Source organism: Salmo trutta, chromosome 7, assembly GCF_901001165.1.
Source record: "Salmo trutta chromosome 7, fSalTru1.1, whole genome shotgun sequence".
Classification (NCBI taxonomy): domain Eukaryota; kingdom Metazoa; phylum Chordata; class Actinopteri; order Salmoniformes; family Salmonidae; genus Salmo; species Salmo trutta.
The window spans coordinates 22,413,572-22,436,949 of NC_042963.1; the positions used below are offsets into that span (position 1 = coordinate 22,413,572).

General features: G+C 41.3%; 1 protein-coding gene across 3 annotated transcripts; it reads left to right on the forward strand.

Annotated features, from left to right (window-relative positions):
* Positions 1-10,536: 10,536 nt before the first annotated feature.
* Positions 10,537-23,152, forward strand: adpgk (ADP-dependent glucokinase). 3 transcript variants are annotated; one of them, XM_029758397.1, is made up of 8 exons: positions 10,537-10,625; positions 12,326-12,551; positions 12,706-12,931; positions 14,009-14,071; positions 14,299-14,419; positions 14,605-14,801; positions 14,915-15,013; positions 15,252-23,152. In XM_029758397.1, exons 2-8 carry the CDS (start codon positions 12,340-12,342, stop codon positions 15,816-15,818), a joined length of 1,485 nt encoding a protein of 494 aa, XP_029614257.1. In that variant the 5' UTR covers positions 10,537-10,625; positions 12,326-12,339; the 3' UTR covers positions 15,819-23,152. The 3 variants fall into 3 exon arrangements, with proteins under 3 accessions (XP_029614257.1, XP_029614259.1, XP_029614258.1); XM_029758399.1 differs by having other exon boundaries at positions 15,255-23,152; XM_029758398.1 differs by having other exon boundaries at positions 10,584-10,697.
* Positions 23,153-23,378: the final 226 nt, after the last annotated feature.

The following is a 23,378-nucleotide window of genomic DNA, read 5'->3' on the forward strand; positions in this document are numbered from 1 at the left end:
CTATGGACCTCTGGGGAGAAACTGCCGATTAATATAGCTGTAGAGTCAAAGGGCTTCAGGGTCTATTTTCAACTACCAAAACAGGTATTTTGCTCGGACCTTTAAGTGATCCTAGTATAAATCCTCATTAATGTTACATTGGGCATGTGTGTTTATGTTTGCACAAGCGCACATGTCAAGGGCAAGAAAACCAAGTATCCTGGAAGGCTGCAACCTGGGCAGAATGAGTCTGACATCATCAGATCATTTCCATGTCAATAACTGTGTGTCAGTAAGAATCGGTGCCGACCTCAAGCCATATGCCAAGGGGACCTGTAGTGGTTTTACTACAAGTCAATGCATCTTACACCACCATAGTGGCGATAGGTATGAAGGAGTCTATTTCATAGCTATGCTATCCACGGAGGAGCTAACCTCACGACGGAAGTACTCTATAAGCACTGAACCAGTCGTACGCACGGTGTGATCATTGTTCATGACTTCTAATAACTTTCCTCCTGAATGGAGGATTCTATTTATTAGCAGCATGTGTGTTAACCATCAGAAGATTGTTTTGGAGATCCCCTTCCACGTGTTGCAATCTCAGTGACTACTACCTCATCTGTCGCTGTTATCAAGGGCAATTCGACTTGTTTAGGTCTCTAACCTTCTTACTGACTGTGGCTGGACTGACTGTTGCTGGCATTGGTACTGGTACCCAAGGGGACCAGCTACCCTACCAATTTATCCCAAAATGTTATCCTACCGGAACACATGATTAGAGCATTTTACTAGTTGCATTATAGTTGAGACTACGCACGGCAAGGAATGATTATTGTTACCATTTTTTTGGGGGGAGGTGGAAAGTTCACTGAACTTCTTTTACGACCAGTGTGGGATACCTCAGTGATATCTCAAGGTGTATTCTAAGGTTATCCCCTTCGAGGGGCTTGTCCGCACCTCTCTGTTCTCGTGGGGAAGTTTACAACTTGATTTGTTTCCTGATCGGGCAGCCTCGTACAGTGTTGCACAGGCCTCGATGAGGCTCATCATGGGTCTGGGCTAGCATTCCCCCCCTTTGTGTCTCGGACCCCCCCACCAGCGGTTGGTGTTGGTGTCTGAGGCACAAACAAAAAGATTCTGCCCTTTGTACGAGTTGTCAGCAGCCGCGTTGTTAGTAGATTGGCTGTAACCTTTCAACCAAATCTCCTGGTGTTTGTGCTTCAAAACGCTCAGTGGCTGTCGTGGCCTGCCATTCACCACAGCGTCTGCGTGTGGCAACCATTCCAATACCTGCGAACTGAGACGAGGATATCTTTCAGCGATATCGCACAGTGTTTCACCAGTTGGAATCACCGGGTCAGTGGCTGACGCCGTTAGTTTCATTGAAAGGGTTTCAGTCCTTCTCAAAGTGGAAAATGTATCTTCGGAAGCAGAGTCCACTCTGAACGTTGATACTTTGCTCCCTGAGACGGCCACGGGGCTTGCAGATGTGTCTGAAGGACAAGAGAAGTTAATATTAGCTACAGTATCGCATGACTCCAAGGATGAGGACAGTTTCTCACTCATAGAGACTTCTGGTTCGAACTCTTGAAAATTATATTCTATTAGGTTTGCTGATTGTATGTGCCGAGATATCGTAATATCCGCTTGAGTCAGATTTTGCACAGAGAGGTATCGCAACGCCTTTTTCCCAAGGGGTCCTGTCGACAGATACTCCTTGTGGATGACTGTGTTGCAGCCAGCATTAGGAGAAGACAGTGTGGTCAGTGGAGACGGCACATAACCTGTGACCCCAATTGGTTGTTTTTCCAATCCATGGTGTTCAGTTTTGAGGCTGGTAACATACACAGGGTGAACTAGCAATACGTTTTGGAAGTGTAGTTTCAGCATGAGTCGCATTGTGAGAGGCGAGGTAGTCTTACTGAAACCTCGAAGTTTAGTTTCGTATCATTCCGTTTTTAACCAACGTTTAGCTCGGTTCACAGCTCTTTTGAGATCATTGAACAACGTTTGAGAGATGAGCGATATTGTCGAGCCCGAATCAATTAGCGCATCACAGGTTAAGCAGTGCTCCAGGACTGTTTTCAGGTAGTGACTTTCAGAGTTGCGTTTTGTGGTCATATTCCCCACAAAGTGGAGTGATTATTTGCAACAGCGTGATGTGTCATTTGTGTTCATGGTCAAAACAGATCGACTTATCGGCGTTTGAGTGGAATTGGCTAATGCGATGTTATTTACCTTGTGCGTTGCAACATTTGTATCTGAGTCTATAGTGAAAACCCGTGGGCTTGTTTCTTGATTGAGCGGGCCCTGGATAGGTTTTCGAATGAGAGCGGGAGTAATTTGATTGTTTACATCCTCGCAAATGGTGTTAATTTCGACAGACCTGTTCTCCGGTAAATCCACACCTAGTTATGGTGACTTGTCTTTTTCCTGTTTGTCCAATTTTTTGCGCTTTTGTACTTCTCTTAGCAGAGCTTCTAGAGCGCATCCGTCTATTATTTGATCATCATTGAAACTTTTGCTACCCTTGTGCCCTGACACTTTGTGTGGGTTGGGTGCAGGAACGTAGCGATCAGGTTGATTGAAGCGGAAGTCGTTTCGCTGGCGACATTGTTTATAGTTATTTGGACCGTGGTGGTTATTGGTATCGTGGTTTCATGGTAGATACCGTTGTTGTGCGTCATCTCTCACCGCTCCTATCCCTGATGACGCACCCTCTAACTGGAGTGACTGCTCCTGTTCAATATTGAAAACCGAGATGTCAGGGCTCTTAGCTCAGCTCACTTTTGATGCTTCAAAATCTGTGCTCTCTAGATTCTGAGATTGGAAAAACTACGTGGGCTGTAGGGCCCAAGTAGTTAGTGAAGTTGGGATACCTGTTCGACAGAAACATTTGTTTGAATGGCATTCGCTCTTCCTTTCCCGTTTCAGTGAGTAGGCCAAAGTAAGCTGAACGAAGCCTATGATAGTATGCTTGTGGGTGTTCATTCCGAGCTTCTTTGACAGTGTTAGCCAGCGTGCTGTTGTGTTTGTGAGTTGCTGAACCACTGGATTCTATTTTCAAAGCTGTGGCAAGTTTCGTGTAGTCGTTTTTCACGTGTTGCTGTTGTAGACGGATGAACCTTGTCACGTGGCTATTAGACTGAAGGGGCGGCTGAGAGAGGTAAAGTCTGAAACCTTCTGTCGTCTTCACTCCTTTGTGTACTGAGCTCCGGTTGCGAGCTTGGTTGCTTTGTTGAGTAGTCACGCTGTAGCGCGTGACTGTTCTGGAGTTCCTCCAGGTGGTACCTAAGTGTGGTATTCTGCTGCATAGATGAGTCCACTTGGGCGCATAGAGTACTTATTTTAGACACGGGAATGTTGCACTTGCTCCGTTCGGCCTCATACTTATCTGTCATGGTTTGCAGGTGGAGGTCTTGAGTGCAGAATGAGAGATTCAGTGATGAGTTTTCCTCTGCTGTTTAGAGATCAGTTTTTCCATCTTCCTCACTTGGGTTCTCTCATCATTCAATTGGTCACCGACTTCAATGAGTTCCGCTGTTTTGTCATCCAACTTGGTCATTATGTTCATTAACTGATCGTCTTTGGTCTGCAGCAGTTGGACTAGAACATTATTGCTTTGAGTGTTGTTCATCAAAACTGCACACATGTCATCAAGTTGCGCGCCCGTTTGTAGATTGGCATGGACTTCGTCATATTTATTTTTGGCTAAATCGAGTTGTTCCTGTAGAAGACAATTTTCTTCAAGAGTTTGAGCTCATTTGTCATCATAAGTTTTTGCCATTTCTTTTAATTGTTCCGTTCTCAAAACGCAGTTCCTCGTCTAGCAGTATCGTTTCCTTTTCGGCTTTTGTCATTAGTTTCCCGGTTCTCTCCACCAGTCCCTTCATCTCAACCGTTTCTTGTTCGTGCTTCTGCTGTGCACTGTGGTACTGAACCGATGTCAATCTCTGGTATGATTAATCATTCACCGCACACCTATTCCCTCCTTGTCTGGACATTTTTTATTATTATACTCAATACACATAGCCTAATCTTTACAAGGAAAAAGCCTAGGCGTTACTTTAACGTGGTCAGGTTAAAGCAGTAGTCATTTATGGAAAACAAAGTAAAAATCAAAGGCCCAAGCAGTGCATCAAAACCAATTATTATTTTTACCAATGCCTGCTTATTTATAAAAAGCAGAAGATCGTAAACACAATGCTTTTGGAAAGTATTCAGACCCCTTGACTTTTTCCACATTTTGTTACATTACAGCCTTATTCTAAAATTGATTAAATTGTTTTCCCCCTCATCAATCTACACACAATACCCCATAACGACAAAGCAAAAACAGGTTTGTAGAAAATGTTGCTAATTTATTCAAAATAAAAAAATGAAATATCACATTTACGTAAGTATTCAGACCCTTTACTCAAAACTTGTTGATGCACCTTTGGCAGCAATTACAGCCTTGAGTGTCCTTGGGTATGACACTACAAGCTTGGCACACCTGTATTTGTGGAGTTTCTCCCATTCTTCTCTGCAGATCCTCTCAAGCTCTGTCAGGTTGGATGGGGAGCGTCGCTGCACAGCTATTTTCAGGTCTCTCCAGAGATGTTTGATCAGGTTCAAGTCCGGGCTCTGGCTGGGCCACTCAAGGACATTCAGAGACTTGTCCCGAAGCCACTCCTGCGTTGTCTTGGCTGTGTGCTAAGGGTCGTTGTCCTGTTGGAAGGTGAACCTTCGCCCCAGTCTGAGGTCATGACTGCTCTGGAGCAAGGTTTCATCTCTGTACTTTGCTCCATTAATCTTTCCCTCGATCCTAACTGGTCTCCCAGTCCCTGCCGCTGAAAAACATCCCCACAGCATGATGCTACCACCACCATGCTTCGCCATAGGGATGGTGCCAGGTTTCCTTCAGACATGACGCTTGGCATTCCGGCCAAAGAGTTCAATCTTGGTTTCATCAGACCAGAGAATCTTGTTTCTCATGGTCTGAGACTCTTAGGTGGCTTTTGGCAAACTCCAAGCGGGTTGCCGTGCCTTTTACTGAGGAGTGGCTTCTGTCTCGCCACTCTACCATAAAGGCCTGATTATTGGAGTGCTGCAGAGATGGTTTTCGTTCTGGATGGTTCTCCCATCTCCACAGAGGAACTCTGGAGCTCTGTTAGACTGACCATCGGGTTCTTGGTCACTCCCCTGACCAAGGCCCTTCTCTCCCGATTGCTCAGTTTGGCAGGGCGGCCAGCTCTATGAAGAGTCTTGGTGGTTCCAAACTTCTTCCATTTAAGAATGATGGAGGCCACTGTGTTCTTGGGGATCTTCAATGCTGCAGAAATGTTTTGGTACCCTTCCCCAGATCTGTGCCTCGACACAATCCTGTCTCTGGGCTCTACAGGCAATTCCTTTCGACAATTCCTTTCGAAGGTTTTTCTGTTATTGTGTTTTAATAAATGTGCAATCATTTCTAAAAATCTGTTATGTCATTATGGAGTATTGTGTGTAGATTCATTTTTTTCTTCATCAAATTACCCATTTTAGAATATGGCTGTAACTTAACAAAATGGTGAAAAAGTCAAAGGGTCTGAATACTTTCCAAAGGCACTATACATACATACATACATACATACATACATACATACATACATACATACATACATACATACATACATACATACATACATACATACATACATACATACATACATACATACATACATACATACATACATACATACATACATACATACATACATACATACATACATACATACATACATACATATATATATACAGGTTATGGAGAGGTGTAGGGGGCTGCCACACTGGGAGCCTGGAAAGCTGTTGTTGTGGGGGGTTAAGTAAAAATGACTTGGTTACTAAGTAGTGTCTTTTCTAACATGGACCATTATGTATTCACAGAAAATGGGCATATACCTGAACCCTCTACTCTGGGTAACACTGCAGCATACCGTGCCTTCAGAAAGTATTCACACTCCTTGACTTTCTTCACATTTTGTTGTGTTACAGCCTACATTTAAAATGGATTGAATTTAACCATTTTGTTATGGCAAGCCTAAATACATTCAGGAGTAAACATTTGCTTAACAAGTCACATAATAATTTGCATGGACTCACTCTGTGTGCAATAAGTGTTTAACATGATTTTTGAATGACTACCTCATTGCTGTACCCCACACATACAATTGTCTGTAAGGTCTCTCAGTCGAGCAGTGAATTTCAACACAGATTCAACCACAAAGACCAGGGAGGTTTTCCAATGCCTCGCAAAGAAGGGCACCTATTGGTACATGGGTAAACATCGAAAAAGCAGACATTGAATATCCCTTTGAGCATGGTGAAGTTATTAATTACACTTTGGATGGTGTATCAATACAACCAGTCACTACAAGATACAGACTTATTTCCTAATTCAGTTGCCGGAGAGGAAGGAAACCGCTCAGGGATTTCACCATGAGGCCAATGGTAACTTTAAAACAGTTACAGAGTTTAATGGCTGTGATAGGAGAAAACTGAGGGTGGATCAACAACAATGTAGTTACTCCACAATACTAACCTAATTGACAGAGTGAAAAGATGGAAACCTGTACAGAATACAAATATTCCAAAATATGCATCCTGTTTGCAACAAGGCACTAAAGTAAAACTACAAAAAAATGTGGCAAAGCAACTTTTTGTCCTGAATAAAAGTATTATGTTTGGGGCAAATCCAATACCACGCTCCATATTTTCAAGCATAGTGGTGGCTGCATCATGTTATGTATATGCTTGTAATGGTTAAGGACTGGGGAGTTTTTCAGGATAAAAAAATAAATGGAATGGAGCTAAGCACTGGCAAAATCATAGAGGAAAATCTGGTTGTCTTCTTTCCATCAGACACTGGGAGATTAATTCACCTTTCAGCAGGACAATAACCTAAAACACAAGGCTAAATCTACACTGGAGTTGCTTACCAAGAAGACAGTGAATGTTCCTGAGTACCCAAGTTACAGTTTTGACTTACATTTACTGAAATCTATGGCAAGACCTGGAAATGGTTGTCTAGCAATCATCAACAACCAATTTGACAGGGCTTGAATAATTTTGAAAATAAATTTGGGCAAATGTTGCACAATCCAGGTGTGGAAAGCTCTTAGAGACTTACCCAGAAAGACTCACAGCTGTAATCGCTGCCAAAGGTATTTCTACAAAATATTGACTCAAAGGTGTGAATACTTAAGTAAATTTCATTTTCAATAAATTTGAAAAATTTAATTTTCAATAAATTTGATAAATTTGACCTCACCCTGTTAGGGCACACTCATGTCCTGGTCACCTCAAATATTTCAATCAACCTTGCACACTTAGTTTTGGTGGGGAAAATAAGACTGCACACTACTAGAGTAGCTGACTGTTGAGTTAAGGTTGCTTTCCTGTGTGGATGTGTCGTGAAATACTTATTGAATTTTTTGGAATTACCCATTGTTGATATGCTGTAAATGTGTGAATGAGATTAAAACATGAACACACACTGAAAAACAAGTTGGATTCGGCTAGTCAAACACAACAGAGGCATGGCAGTGCCACTCATAGTCCTCCATAATACCAAGTGCTTTGTGAAACACTTTTAAGAAGACTTTTCCCGCCGAAACTCTAACAAGTTCAAAAGTAACTACTGGAACAATATTTCTAACATAGACCGTGGGGAATGGTCAGAGGCGACCTAAAAAGAAACACTAATGTCATTAGTGGATGTTATTTTGTGAAGTCATAAAAAATGTTATAAAGGAAATACTGTAACTTGAAAAGTATACACACTACATGTACAAAGTTTCCATCCTCTGCATTGTGCATGCTATATGAAAAATGCTGAAAGTATTTTTGTTAAGAGAGGGATGTGATTTTAGAAACTATAAGCGGAAACCGTTTCTATAACTGGGCACAGTAAGTTGTCACCGCCCCCTTTAGTGAGGTCAGAGAGCATGCCAGCCTGACGAAACCGCCCATTTTGATTGAACTGTATAAAATGATGGGTTAACAATTAACATATCAGACCAGAGTGATGTGGAGCTGCAGCTCACGTTTAAAGTGATTTCAACTCTGAATCTCAACACAAGCGATAAAGTCACCTCCCGGACAATCACTGGTACGGCTGATTAACTGTCCTAAGTAAAGTATCTAGAAAAGCGAATTGAAGTGGAACCATGCTACTCTGCTCAAACCACCGTAGTACGCTACTCTCATCACCCCACTGGGAACCATCAACACGGCTGGCTAGCCTATCTTCAAGAAGCATCTTCCAGAGCAAATGGAAGGAGATTAAACTTGTAGTTCTGTTCAGGACTACACGACAAGTCACCGGATACCGAACGACTGGTTAGGAGAACAACAGAGAAACCCCTCTTGGACTATCAGAGCCTTACAAGCGTGCCGTGAAAAGGCCCAACCCCCTTTCCAAGAAAGCCCTGTCCACCGAGAGAAACCAAGGATTTTCACATAAATACATTCATGATTTCTTACTCCATACGGGCCGCGGTTCGTGTGTAATGTATATGAGTGCTATAAGTGAGAGTAGTTTCTAAAATGTACCAACGTTAAGTGTCTCTGTCCCCCTCTCTCTCTCTCGCCCTTTCAATATCTTTTGTAACAAGCAGCCATATTGTTGTCAGTCCGCTAGGGACCAGTTCTTAACTTATTAAGTGTGTATGTTTATCCTGTGTTACCTTGCTAGTTAGCTAGTAAATAAACAATTAAACCAATTTGTGTAGTACTGAATCATAAGTAAAGCTCAGGTTTTTGCAGATGCAAGGAGGTTACGACTGTTCAGAATGATGATATGATACAAGGTTATGATTAATAAGTTAACTGTTTATGGATGTGATAGGTAAAGACATTTAGAGTTTAATTCGGGAGATGGTAACACTTTAAAGAACCACTCTCGTGTTGCCCCAGATTCCAATGAGTTAATTGCTACAGGATTCATTTAAATCGGGTAACAATTAAACATATTTAGGTTGATTAGATAAATAACAGTCTTCAAATGAATGTTAGAAGTCAAGTCATAACAACCACCATAGATTACATTTCTTTGCCATTGTTATTCCTAATAAAAAACATTAAATGTCTGTGTCGCCGCCGAGCTCTCAAATGCCATGCCCGTCTCTCACTCTATGAATGGTCACTGCTATCCGGATTGCTTTGGATGTCCCTACCCTGAACCCTAGCCCTTACCTAACACTAAACTTAACCCTTACCGTAACCATTTTACATCTCTACTTGTTTGAAGTAGGGACATCCCAAGGATCCCGGATAGCAGGGACCCTCTGGGAAATTTTATGAACTCCTCTATTTGAGTGAAAGTCATTGACACCACTCTTATTGGTTGTCTGATGTACTGGGAATTGGTAACAACACAGTCTGCGAGATAACGTACCATCCCATGAGGTGTTGAAGGAAAGCCAGACTACCTATAGAATGGACGTCATCTTTTCTAGGCCGTGATAACCAGAAATACACAAGCCGTAGGCTACACAATAGCTCAATGTGGCTACACTGGAATGTTGACTTGCACTGGAAAAACTGTACGTTTCTAACATTTATGGTTGAGATTTAATTAATATAAATATAAACGATGCACCTTATGACTTATTAACTTGCAGATGTTATTAAAGCATTGGTTTCACGTCAGTCAGACGTTCACTGGTAGGCGACAGCCACATGGTGGTACTGTTGCCTAGGTTTATATTTGGCCTTCATCACCACTCATACAGAACAGTTTTTCAAGTTCCAGAGAGAGACATCCACTGGAGCTCAGCCATCCACACAAAAAGATGTGCATGCTGTGCTGTGAGAAATTTGACATGATGTCACAATCAGAACGATTGAGAAGATTTTTACATGACAAACTTCACTTCACTGGAGCCGAAATCACAGAAGATAGATGTGGTAGTTGCAGCAGCAGAAAAATATTTGGGTGTGAGAACATTTTGTGCAGAAGATCTACAGGAAGTTTTGAGAGAAGGAGTTCCATCCTTCCAGGCCATTGGCCTGGTGTAGGATTGTTTAGGGCCAAGGTGGTTGGTTTGGGGGGGATAGCAGAGGCGCAACTTTCATTGGTGATGGGAGAAGACATGTCCCCCCCACATTCTGAAATTGCATCCCCCCACCAGTTTTATCATTGGAATGTGAAACTAGGTAATGGTGTGCTTTAGGACCATGCGGATGCCTCCAAGCGTTCGGGTAGGCTGTGTGGAGTGTTTATCCGACTGGATAAAAAAAATAATAATAATAATGTTATGTCCCCTCCACTTCAAAAACCAAATTTGCACCCCTGGTGGATGGTGTATAGGTGCAGGGTTAGATGGTGGTGCAATGTAAGTTTTCACATTCCCCTTTATTTGTTGGTTTCGTCACAATGTGGAATTCACATTCAGAACTGAGAAATGCAGCAATATTCCAAAAAGCGTCTGCCGGAAATTCACAAGAAGCTGAAACAAGGGTGGTTTAACTTACCCCACTCTCCCCTACAGCTCTGCCCTTGAGTTCAGACGTGGCGCCGGGTCTGAACTGTCTTTATACCTCAGAGGTCTGAACACCAAGTTCCAGGACATCATCATCTACACTACAGACAGACCCTAATTTCAACCCAACTTATCCTGGTTCGTACATTTTTTCCCCCCCAGCCAGGCCTATAGTTGTTTCCAGCTATCGTAGATAAGTCAGCTATCCAGGTAGGAACCAACCATGTTTTTGATTGGGTCTGTCTTAAAAGTTGTCAAGCAAGCTGGCTAAATTAGCTAGCTAGCTAACAAATATATTTGATAGGATGCTAACGTACTTCTAGCTCACAATGCTAGCTAGCAAACTAGCAATGTTTGAATGGAGATAACGCAAGTTTGACAGTGGTAGTCAGTATGTTGGGTATAATGTTACCAAACCGTGGAGGCATTACGTTAGCTTACTAGAAACATAATTTTTGTAGCTTTTTAGCTGCATTGGAGCTAGCCAGCTCAGCAACGGTAACGTTAGACCCAGAGCTATCCGATCAAGCTAGCTAACATTTGATACTCGTCAACAACTTCATGGGTAACTAGCTAGCCGTTCGTCCTAATTATAACCTATTTTGCCATACTAGCCATGTCTGAAAGTGATTTACGAATAGATAACTAAAGTTAGCTAGCTACTAATAATATGGAAGTTAATGCAATGATGACACATCACCCTGTTTAACTTTGATGCTAGCTAGCAACCATGATTCAGCCTGTTAACCTTGATAGCTGTAAAGTCATTTCGCCCATCCGCTAGCAAGTTAATTTGTCAGTATGTGAGAGTCTTGTGCATATCCATTGCAATTCCACTGCTTATTACATTTTCAGACAGCTTTATTTTCGCGCACATAAAAAATAGCAGCTTGTTAGTTACAATATGTAACTTTTTTGGGCGACCCGACCAAATTCTAATAGAAATGTGAGTTATAGAGCTGTAATTCCCATTGAAAGTACGTCTAAGATGCGTCAGATCTGTATTATGTGCGCTATTCTATGCTTCCAGGTCGTATGTTTAGTTTTTGCGTCTTACTTTTGTACACCAGCTTCAAACCGCTGAAAATACAATATTTTGGGTTATTGAAAATATTTCACAGCGGTTTAGATGGTACAGTGATTTTCTACAATATACTTGCTTTGTCAAGAACTTAAATTAGGCGAACTATTAGAATCTTCGGAACCAGGAAATGGCAGCGAAATTTCTCATTAGTCCATTCTTGATATATAGACCCCAAAAAATGTTTTTCATGTCAGCAATCAAGTTTAAGATATATATAACTTTCAAAATACAGAAATACTGCAGGTATTATGCATTTTGCTGCCAACATACTGACTCATCGCTAGCCACTTTAATAATGAAAAATTGATGTAATAAATGTATCACTAGCCACTTTATACAATGCCACTTTATATAATGTTTACATAACCTACATTACTCATCTCATATGTATATACTGTACTCTATACCATCTACTGCATCTTGCTTATGCCGTTCGGCCATCGCTCATTGATATATTTTTATGTACATATTCTTATTCATTCCTTTACACTTGTGTGTATAAGGTAGTTGTTGTGAAATTGTTAGATTACTTGTTAGATGTTACTGCAGGGTCGGAACTAGAAGCACAAGCATTTCGCTCCACTCGCATTAACATCTGCTAACCATGTGTATGTGACAAATAAAATTTGATTTGATTTACAATGCAAAACTTAGCATCATATGTTGCAAAATGACAGACAGGAAGACTTGTGTACATTTAGCAGGTATCATTACAGTAGTATTATGCATGTGTGTGTTTGCACTCATATTTCAGAAGTCTGAGAAAACATGTGGCGGAAGGCTGCGGGAGCTGCCCTGTTGGCCTTGGCCGTTGGATACTTCTACCACACCAACCCTGAGCTGCCTGAACAAGTTCTCCAGTACTTGTCCCTGCCTCATCCATCCACTCAGGGCGACCCAACCTTGGAGCAGGTTATCTCCACTGCCTGGGAGACCCTAATAACTGCCCCCGCCAGTCAGTGGGGCAGAGTGGCAGTAGGGTGAGTTTCAGAGACAACTAAGCATTCATGATGTCATGATTTAGAGTTTGCTGTTTTGGTTTTCATCATTCATCCAACAAAACACTGAACTTCCCAAGTGAAATGCTAGTGCGTATTCGGCGTGTTTACTTTTTCTCTGGCTTCCTCCATTTAGGGTGAATGCATGTGTGGATGTTGTGGTGTCGGGGATAGGGCTGCTACAGGCTTTGGCTGTGGATCCTGGGATGGGCCGTGACCATGAAGTGTTACACTCTAAAGAGGACCTGAAAGAGGCTTTCATCCACTACATGGAGAGGGGGACCGCGGCGGAGCGTTTCTTCACCGACAAAGAGGTCTTCCAGAGGATTGCACGGGCCGCTGCAGAGTACCCTGGTGCTCAGGCAAGTTAACAGTGTTTCTCCCCATTTTTATATCAGGGTCTTGAAAGCTATGATCCTGAAACAAGGTTATATAAGTTATTTTCTTCAAGAATCAATGGGTACATATCATTAACTTATGAGTCCAAAAATGGATATAGCATCTGCTGATTGCCCCTTTATAAAATGGACCTAATCACTGATCTGACATGACAGGATTGTCGGAATCCCTGTTTTTGATGGTTATTCATCAACTATGAGAGCTGAACAGCGTTTGTGAATTTCAGTTGGCCACAATAACAGGAAACTGTTAGATAGCATACACTTCATATCTATTCTTGATCAAGCCTCATCCTGTACCTAAATGAGTGAAACTAAAATATCAGCAGTATAAGCAAAACAGTATCAGAAGGATTTCCTATGGTCAGATCAACAATATATCACCCAACCCTTAGTTTGGTTTCACACTCTCATGGTCTATACATCAGATAGTTAACACTAACAGAAACCAACTTAGCCTAATTCAAGTTTTTGTATCCATTTGAAATGCATCATCCTTTCTGTACTTGAGGTAATCATCACCAATCCAACATGATTGAATAGGTGAAGGGGCAGTAGGTAGTCAAGAGGTTAGAGAGTGGGGACAAGTAGCTGGAAGATTACTGGGTCAAATCCTGAACCAGGCAATAAAACGTGGAAGATAAACTGTGCAAAAATAATTGTGTGAGGTTGGAAGCAAAGCAGATAAAGGAATTATGTCTCCACAGACAGACTGATAAAGTTGTAGGTCTATTTGAAAAAATCAGTTCAAGCTCACCCTCAAAGTTTGATATCACATGTATTTTTGGCATCTGTAATTGGCTTCACCCCCTGAAGACGAAGCACTTTTCCTTTTGAATAAAGGTTCCATCCAGAGAGGTTTGAGTGTCTGTGTCAAATTTAATTCTACATGATCAACAGTAATTAATAATTTCACTGCTGGGCTATCTCTTGGTGCAATTGTGGTTATTATGATGGCATTTTCTATCAGACTCACTGATAAACCTCAACAAATGTTTTATCTCTTGCTCTCTCTTTCCCTCGCTCTCTGTCACTAATTAGCTATATGTTGGAGGAAATGCTGCTCTCATTGGACAGAAACTTGCCACATACCCTCAGCTTATGGTAGGTTAGCACATTTCATCTCTAAACTCCTCACTGGAATGCACACATTTTGTACCATTTCTACTGTTCAGCCACTGTTGAATGGTTATCTGCACAGAGTTGTTTTTTTGGCACAGAGAAACTGGCAGTTTGTTTAAAAGGAACTGAGGACATTGCTTAACTTTTGAAATGTCCCCTACGTCTATATTACTGAAGTCAGTGACGGTGGAGGTTTCTGCCTTTAATAGGTTCTGCTATGTGGACCTGTTGGGCCTAAACTACACGAGATGCTGGACGAGCAAATCGTTGTCCCCCCCGAGTCCTTGCAGGAGACTGATGAATATCACCTAATTCTGGAGTACAAAGCAGGTAAGGACCAAACGCAACCTGAACCACAACTAAAAATAGGTTTCATAAGCTTTTAATAGCTAGTTGATTAATGGAAACGCATTCCTTATTTGTATTTCTTTACCACAGGTAGCCTAACTACACTGTCGGCCACTATCAAAATATTTGTAGAAAATGCATAAGTCTGTCCTTTTGCCTCTATCTAGGGGAGCAGTGGGGTGCGACACGGGCTCCCCAAGCCAACCGCTTCATCTTCTCTCATGACGTGTCCAATGGGGAGATGAGAGCACTGGAGATGTTCGTGGCCAGCCTGGATGAGTTCCAGCCAGACCTGGTGGTCCTGTCCGGTCTGCACATGATGGAGGGCCAGGGGAGGCAGATGTGGGAGCAAAGGCTCAAAGAGGTCCGTAGCAAAGCACAAACAACAGCACAATAGTATAGCGCATTTAGGGTTCTCGCCAGAGTTTTTTGTTAAACTTTTGTATAGACTGAGATGGTTTGCTTGAACCTTTTCAGGCAGTGGTGGCCATTTCTGACGTCCGCAACGCGGTCCCCGTCCACCTGGAGCTGGCAAGCATGACTGACAAAGACTACATGAACAGCATCATGCAAGAGGTAAAGGTGTAGGTTTAACAGTAACTAAAATACAAGTTTGGCAGAACTCAATATTATTTGTAATTTTTAGAAGGCCCTGTCTGGTTAAAATCGGGATTTCTATCAAATTTGATAATATTTGGACGTGATGTCGTCAAAATAGGTGATGTCAATTTAAAGTGGATTATAGCGCTGCGTAATAAAGTAATGTACTGGAGCTGATGCATACAATAAACTATTTGGTGTTGTGTTCTGTTAGCAGGTCATGCCCATAGTGACATCCATCGGGCTGAATGAGCAGGAGCTACTTTTCCTCTCCCAGGCCGGCACAGGGCCTCACGCTGAGCTGGCCTCCTGGGGGGGCATACCGGATGTAGGCCGAGTCAGTGACATCCTCCTGTGGGTCCTTGAGCAGCATGGACGCAGTGACCCCGAGTCGGAGGCTGACCTCACGCGTATCCACTTTCACACTCTGGCGTACCATGTCCTTGCCACTGTGGACGGGCACTGGGCCAACCAGGTGGCCGCCGTGGCAGCAGGGGCCCGTGTGGCCAGCATCCAGGCCTGCGGCCTCCAAAGCATAGATGCCAGTAAGGTGGTCCTTAGAGCTCCGCTGGAGTTCCACAGTTCCCATGGCGAACCTAGAGAGAAGTTGTCCCTGAACCCAACTGAGCCTGTCACTGTTTGGCACCGTGGCAACGTGACCTTTCACCTTGCACCCGTGCTGGTCTGCAAGCAGCCACTCCGGACAGTAGGGCTGGGGGACGCCATCTCAGCAGAGGGGCTCGTATACTCTGAGCTCAGGCCACAGCTGCCATTTTTGTGAGGTCCTTTTTTGTTGCACTCTTGTTCTTTTATTGTATGGTGGTGTGCACCATATCTCCCCAACCCCAACCAACCAGTGATGTCTTTACCTGTACTGTAGCTTTTTCTTGGGTTGAAATTCTGATCCTTGGTTAGCTAAGTATTTTGCACTGGGCACAGTTTAAGCCATTTCTGTAACTCCAAGGAGTTGTGCTGGGTTACCTCTGATTTCATTTGCCTTGTGAAAATTCAATGTAAATGTTTGTGTACAAAGACAATGCCAAAGCTGCTTGTCAGTTTGTTTTGGAGGGGGGGGGGAATGGAAAAACATTCAGCGATATGGTCTCCATAAGTAGCGGTGCGATTTCAGACAGAGTTTGAGCTTTCATGCTGCACAATAGAGGAGCAAACTCCTGTGCACATATGCAGATGCTAAACAGTGCCAATGAGTTCAGCCTCTTGCATCACACACTTTTGGAAGTTTATTTTCACATCATCTCGCTGAGTCTTAGTTCAATTTCCTTCAATAATCTTTTCTTGTTGACCCTGTTCAGAACAAGCTCCCTCATCCAAGCACTATAGTTGGGGAAAGTGGGGTAAGTTGAGCCAAGTGGTTAGTTGAGCCACCCCTTGTTGCTAGGAAACTATACATTTTGTGTATCATGTGACCAAATATTTAGGAAGAGGTCATCATTTCATGGAGTCTGTGAAGGAAGAAATCACATGGGAAAAGTGGTCCAAAGGGTAAAAAAAAAAAAAAGATTTTCACAGTCAAATGAATTTCTGTTATAGGTTTCATGTTTGTATCTAAACCAAAGTAGATTGTTTTATACATCAGTTGCCGTTTCTATAAACTGCAATATGAGGTCCTAAACCTAGCATTAAAGTGCATTCTTGTAGCTACAGTATATGGGCTAATATAGTCAGTGTTTGCCTCGGTAAATTGAACCAATCACTACCATACCCCATACAAATAATGATTATTTTGTTAGTTTTATGCACAATATTTTAGCAATGTGTCATGCATATGAACTCGAGTAGTGTATTTTTATTGTTACAGCGCAGACATCATGCCACGTGTATACAAACATAAAACAAGCAGGGGTCTAGCCCCCCCCCCCCTTCAGGTTCTTGAGAGCAGCCAAGGAAGGGAAGAAGTCCATTCAAGCAGCAGCAGCAATGGATGAAAGAAATGTACTGAATGACACTGAAGCAGTACTATAATGTTTTTATGCGAGTAAAATACATGTTGGATAATTTTTTTTTTGACAGTCCTGATGGAAAACCACATTTCTTGGTAGACTTTCCAAATGTCGACAAAACAAAATATGCCAGACAAGGTGGGATCTTTTTTTGTCTATAAAATGTGTTATGTGAGAAATGGTGGTACAAAAGCTTTTATACGCAAATATTGATATAACTATATCAATAACCACCTGGCATACACAAGGCTCATTCCTCTGCACAGGCGTTGCTGCTGCCTGGCAGATCTGGATAGGTATTATATATATATCGGCTATATAAACATGTTATAGCAATCTGTCAGTCAATGACACAGTTGATGATGTGGGCAAACATTGGTTGATGCATGCGATGTCTGAGCAGGGGAATGTGACCAAGGTCTTATCTGACGACATGGAGTCTGACTTGCTAAACATATCAAGAATCTTGCGGACCAGTTTTATCGGCTTAGTAGCCTCAAATACAGAGAACATGCCTATGATTTGTTACATCAAAACTACTTCCCTGTCCCAGACAACTGCTTAAGAAATTGAATAGTAAGTGGTATTGAACAGAGATCTATATCAATGTAGGCATACATTTAACATATACAATATACCACACTCCCACCCATGAATTAAACATTGCCCTAACAGCACCCACTTAGGGTAAGTTGTGCCAAGAGACCACTTTTTTTGGGGCAAGCTATGTTTTCAAAACGTATACTATATTTCCCTTGACGTAGTGATGCTGAATGTAAAAAAGTAGTAGAATCTCACAACTACATCCCCTCATTACAATCAATACAACACCTGTGCAAACTGGGGCAGGAGCTAGAAGTTAACCACCCAGACAGTTTTCTGTGGGGATTTGGTCATTTAGTTTTCATTTGGCCAAATGAATACATTTAATCCATCAATGAAAACAGTGATGAAGCAAAAACAAATATTTTGGGGGGGTTGGCGCTATAACTTAATTTAAGTACTAAGGGGTAATAGTTCAGTGCTTCATTCAGGCTTAAAGTGTCCCCTTTTTAATGGAGCCTTTACAAGTTTCCATCTCACGCAGATGATAGGACCTGTTCAATACCCACAAAGTGCAGTAGGAAGGGTTGTGACTGACATGTCCTATGACACGCACAGCAGACAAGGCTGGTGTGGAAGGCTGCTCACCCAGACTGGGTTTCCCAAACTCGGTGCACGTTTTGGTTTTTGCTCTATCGCTACACACCTGTTTCAAATAATCAACTAATCATCAAGCTTTGATAATTTGAATCAGCTGTGTAGTGTTACAAAAAAACAAAACTTGCATCCCTTGGGGTCCCGAAAATTGAGTTTGGGAAATGCTGCAGTAGTAGCTCTTTAGCACATCTGATGAGACTGCTATCTGTTCTAGTACTTGGTTGCTGTCCTCTGGCTAGCTGTTTGCCCTGTCACTCTCTGTTTGAATACTTTGAATGCCAGTAGCACACAAAAGCTCTACTACAGCTGTCATTCCAGTTTGCTGTCATGACATCCACCTAAGCCGGAAATAATATTTGGATCTCCTGTCCGCAATGGCACAGACATACACAAGCATTCCACGCCCATCTGTATCCTTGACTCACAACTGGGTCAAGCACAGACTGTGAGGGGTGAAGTGTGGCAATGAAATACTTCATTATTGTGAATTGTCACTTTTTGTTCAGCTATTTTGATCAACTTTAGGGCTGTTTTGTTTGCCCTATGTAGGGTGTACCACATGGACCATTTTGTTTGTCCAATGTAGGTTATGCCACATGGACAAGTAAACATGTCAATTATACCTGTTACACTGCAACTAATGAAGCCCCTTGTTAAAACTCCTACAAAGCACGATTGTCACTGACAGGGTGCTGTTGGACATTGCACACAGCAGACTGATGAAAGCCTGCAGACCCAGTAGTGCTTCAGCACATGTGATGAGAATACGATCTAGTACTTTGCTGTTGTCCTCTGGCTCGCTGCTTGCTCTAGCTTCTGCCAGTCTGACTGAATGATACAATGAATAATGCAAAGATGTACTTCTACGGCTTTGTAGTCTACTCTGCTGCTGTCAGGACATCCACCTTGCAGCCGGAGGTACTATGTTAATCTCCAGTCCACAATGGCGGACGTACACAAGCATTCCAAGCCCATCCTTGACTCACAACTGCATCAAGTGCAAATTGTGTGGTGTCCAGCCACTATATAAAGTCAAGCAATAGAAGACTACATAATATTAATATTCAGAGTTGCTGCTTTTCCCCCCCAGCTATTTTGTAAAGATTTAGGGCTGTCTTGTTTATCCTATGTAGGACATGCCACATGGGCAATTCAACATGTTAATAATTCCTGCTAGACTATAACTGATGGAGCCCATTATTTCTACTTGGTATAAGCCATGTTTATTGGTTTTACCATTATGCATTTATTGGTTTCACATCAATTGTGACCTTGAGTAATTAAGTAGAGGAAAGATCAATTTTAAAAGTGTTTGAAAGCTCCATCCATGCTCAAACATCACTTACCTTACCACTGCTAAAAATAACTGAAAATAATATTTTTTGTTTTGATGCCCAAGGTACATTTTTGCTTTGTTGCTGCAAAACTGAGAATTGGCATGGTACACAACTTAGCAATCATAAGCTATGCAGAACTTATTTGTCTCGAATCTCAGAGCTATCTTAGCCTGGTGGAACCAGACAAAGCTTATGATAGCTCACATTGTTTCACTTAAATGAAACGTGAGCATAGCGGTCAGTCTGCTTCATATAGGCTCTCTCTAGTAAGTTAATAGGATCTATGTCATGAACCCTCAAAGTTCCATAATAGTATGATAATGGCAGCCATCTTGGTCAGGGATAAATCCCAAACCACTCTAGTTGCGGGAAAGGGGTTAATGTTAATTGAATTCAGACGTTCCATTAACCAGAATGGCGCGCAATCAACACATCTGATCTAACAATTTGGAGATTCTTTAAATCCGTCATGATTTATGTATTGTAACAGGCCCACAATGTGCTTACTTGAGTCCGATTTTGATCAATTTGGCTGTTTTTGCTGCATGTAGAAGCTGTCCCTTTTCAGGTTTAGAAGAAGTGACTGCTAATTGCTAACTCCTGTTCGTATAAACTGGTTATTATAGAGAAATCATTGATGGTAGTGGGTCGTTTTTAACTGTAATGCAGTTCATCGGTAACGATGACATGAACATGTGTTGGGGTTGGCATCTATACAAGCATTATATTCTGATTTTTACCTCAACATAGTGTGAAATACACATATAAACAATTGCCTAAATGTAGACTAATGTTGCTGGGGTCGATGAGGAGACTCGGATGTTTCCCCCCACGCATTTCCATGGCAATTCCATTTGTTTTGGTCGAGTACGGTTGACCTTTTTACCGCATCTATTTCGAATTAATGGCAGAAGAAGCATAGGTGACGCGTTTCCTGCTTGTACTTATGCAGGAAAATAAAAGGCATGTGATATCCGAAATTGTGTAATAGAATTGTCAACCTAAAATACTGTCATAATTATAAATACAGTTTATACAGGTTTTATACAAATATTCTGTATAAATAACCTCTAAAATGTGTAAACCGACCATAAATGTCTACATTTTTGTTTGCTTGGAAAGCTGTGAGTGTTATTATATGAGTACTTGTTGCATTTACAACTTGTCTAAGTCCTATCATCAACTGATTTCAGACAGTGTATGGCTGTGGATTGACTGCATTGTTTGTTTGGCATGTTAATTAGAAAACATTTATGGAATCATTCCACTAAAACTGGTTGGCTAGCTAACAAACATACAGTGCAGATAATCTTCAAATTCATTGTTTTACACAATAGCGTATCCAGTGGTGGCTGGTGGCACTTAAATGGGGAGGACCTGCTCATAGTAATGGCTTGAATGGAATGGTATCAAACACCTGGTTTTCCAGGTGTTTGAAACCATCCTCCCCTCAACAGCTTCCCCTGCTCTTATCACATCACTGGCTGACCATGGTTGACCAACTCCCTTACCAAAATGTCTGCTCTTTTATACTGTCATGAGAAGGTTCATGTCCATTCTAGTATTCTAATTCCTAATTCTATCGTCTGCTTGACCAAGCTACTGCTTATTGTATGATCATGGGAATGTGCCAGTCTTCTTTGACAGCTTTGGGTTGAGAAATAGTGACTGTAAATATGCATTTAGTAAGAAATTGAGTATTCCTTTTCATTGCAGTGAATTTGTTAGGTACAACGGTTTGGTAATACAGTTCGAGAGTTGCTAGGGTTTTCAGGGCATTCTTCTGAGGCTGGTGAAACATATGCCTACTTCCTTCGCTGATTTCATCTATTGTTGTTTTTGTTCGATAAATTCACGTCCTACCGTTTGATTGACACTCATCATTGAGGATGTTGCCCCTTGGATGGAGCTATGATCAAATTTGGGTGTAGCTGCCATCAACTACACCTTTTATATGCATAAGGAGGTTTCACAAATTTTTGTCGGCAATATGACGTCATACATTTCATGGTTACTTCCTGCTTACAGATACTACCACCAACAACAATATTCAAGGTGCAGTGGCTAGATGTAGATGCGAGCATAGGTTATTTACTACTAATTTTCCAAAGATAATTTAGTATTTACCAGGTATCATTAAAGAAGCATTCTGCCTTGTTCGTGTCTAGTTTAGTCACTTGTAGCTCTACTGAGTTTTCAGCACTTTAAAATGAGACAATATTTGATCTAATTTCATATTAACACCCATGTCTTACTGTCAAGGTTAGCAACAATTATGCTAGCTCATTAGGCGGAAACACTACAACTTAACAACTAGACCTCCTTTTGAAAGTTACTTCAACTGGTACCGGGCTACCTTTAGACAAGTTTTGTGAGGTTTGTGGGCGTCCTAGAGCAAAACAACCAACACGTTCGTGAGAGTCTCACCTTTCCATAGAGTGGTCATATTAGTTTGTAGGCCAAACCATTAGGACACTACAGATGTTTGTGAGAAAACCGATGTCTCATGGTCTGACAAACTCTGCTGTAGCGCAGCCACCTTCCCCCGCAGATGCGGAAGGCTGTCATTGGCATATGCGGTGGATTGAGACGCAGCCCATGCAACAACAAAAAACATCTCTAGTTTAAAACAGACTTATTTTGTGTGGTATGTTTTTATGTTGATTAGATTTACGCGGGGGCGTGGACATCGACTCTGGGGTTAAAATGTTTATGGAAATATATATGGAAGTAGTTTAGTGCCAAAAAAGGGGTTAAATATGGGTACATTTAAATATATATATATATATATTTCAGATATAGGACAGCCACTTTAAAACAAACTTCCTTTTGAGTCTGAATCTGTTATTCAATGCGTTGCTATGGGCAGTAAGTAAGCAGTAAATTTCCCCCAAAAAATTTGCTTTAATATATATTGATATCTAAATGGGTCCTAAAATTCTAAATCAAATATCTAACTGATCCTTGGTATGACCATTTTAACCCACCCCACACCACCAGCCCTATAATTTGTAAATATTTCACAAATAAATCAGACAACATTCTCTTAAAATATAGTATTGGTTTGAAGATCAAATACAGCTTCAGTTGACTGAGCCCTTGATAATGAGGTAGTTATACACAAATACTCCATATGTACATTGTTTGTTGATTAGCAGAGTATGGAAATCCATTTTTCCAGTACAAGTAGCTGTGTAACATGTGGGGAAATAATCTGTGTATTTTAGAGATCAAATGTTTTTTTGTGTGTGTCAGTGATATGCTTAGAATTGTGAGAAAATCAGGAATTTGTCTTAAACTTTGTCTACAACCGTACGGTTGACTCCATAATGTTAATCATGGGCACAATCTGTTGTATGGAAATATACTGTACTCTCACCACGATCATATGTGGACCTTGAACATAGGAGTACAATAATTATTTATTAAAAATCTATTCTAAAATATAAAAAATTATTACTCAAGAATTGTTCAGACTTTTGTGAATTATTGTCCATTATGCAAAGTCTTATTGGATTCCCTTTTCTTTTGTCATCTGATGTTAAGACTGGAGCTCAACTGACATCTTAAGTTTGGAAATGTTTTTATATTAATAAAGTCTGCTATTTTCATGTCAATTTAGAGTTTTATTTTGTGTTAATGATGCATGTTGCTAGACTGGAAATCCAGACTGAATTAAGCTTAGTTTCACATTTGTTTCTCTCCACTGTCAGGCTCGCATTCAGGTCATCCCACACATTGGCCTGGTTAGAAAACAACCGGGAAAGTCAAAATGATAAATCTATTCTGTAATAATTGTATTTAGAATGCAGCATTTATTTTTTTATAATTGACAATATTTGA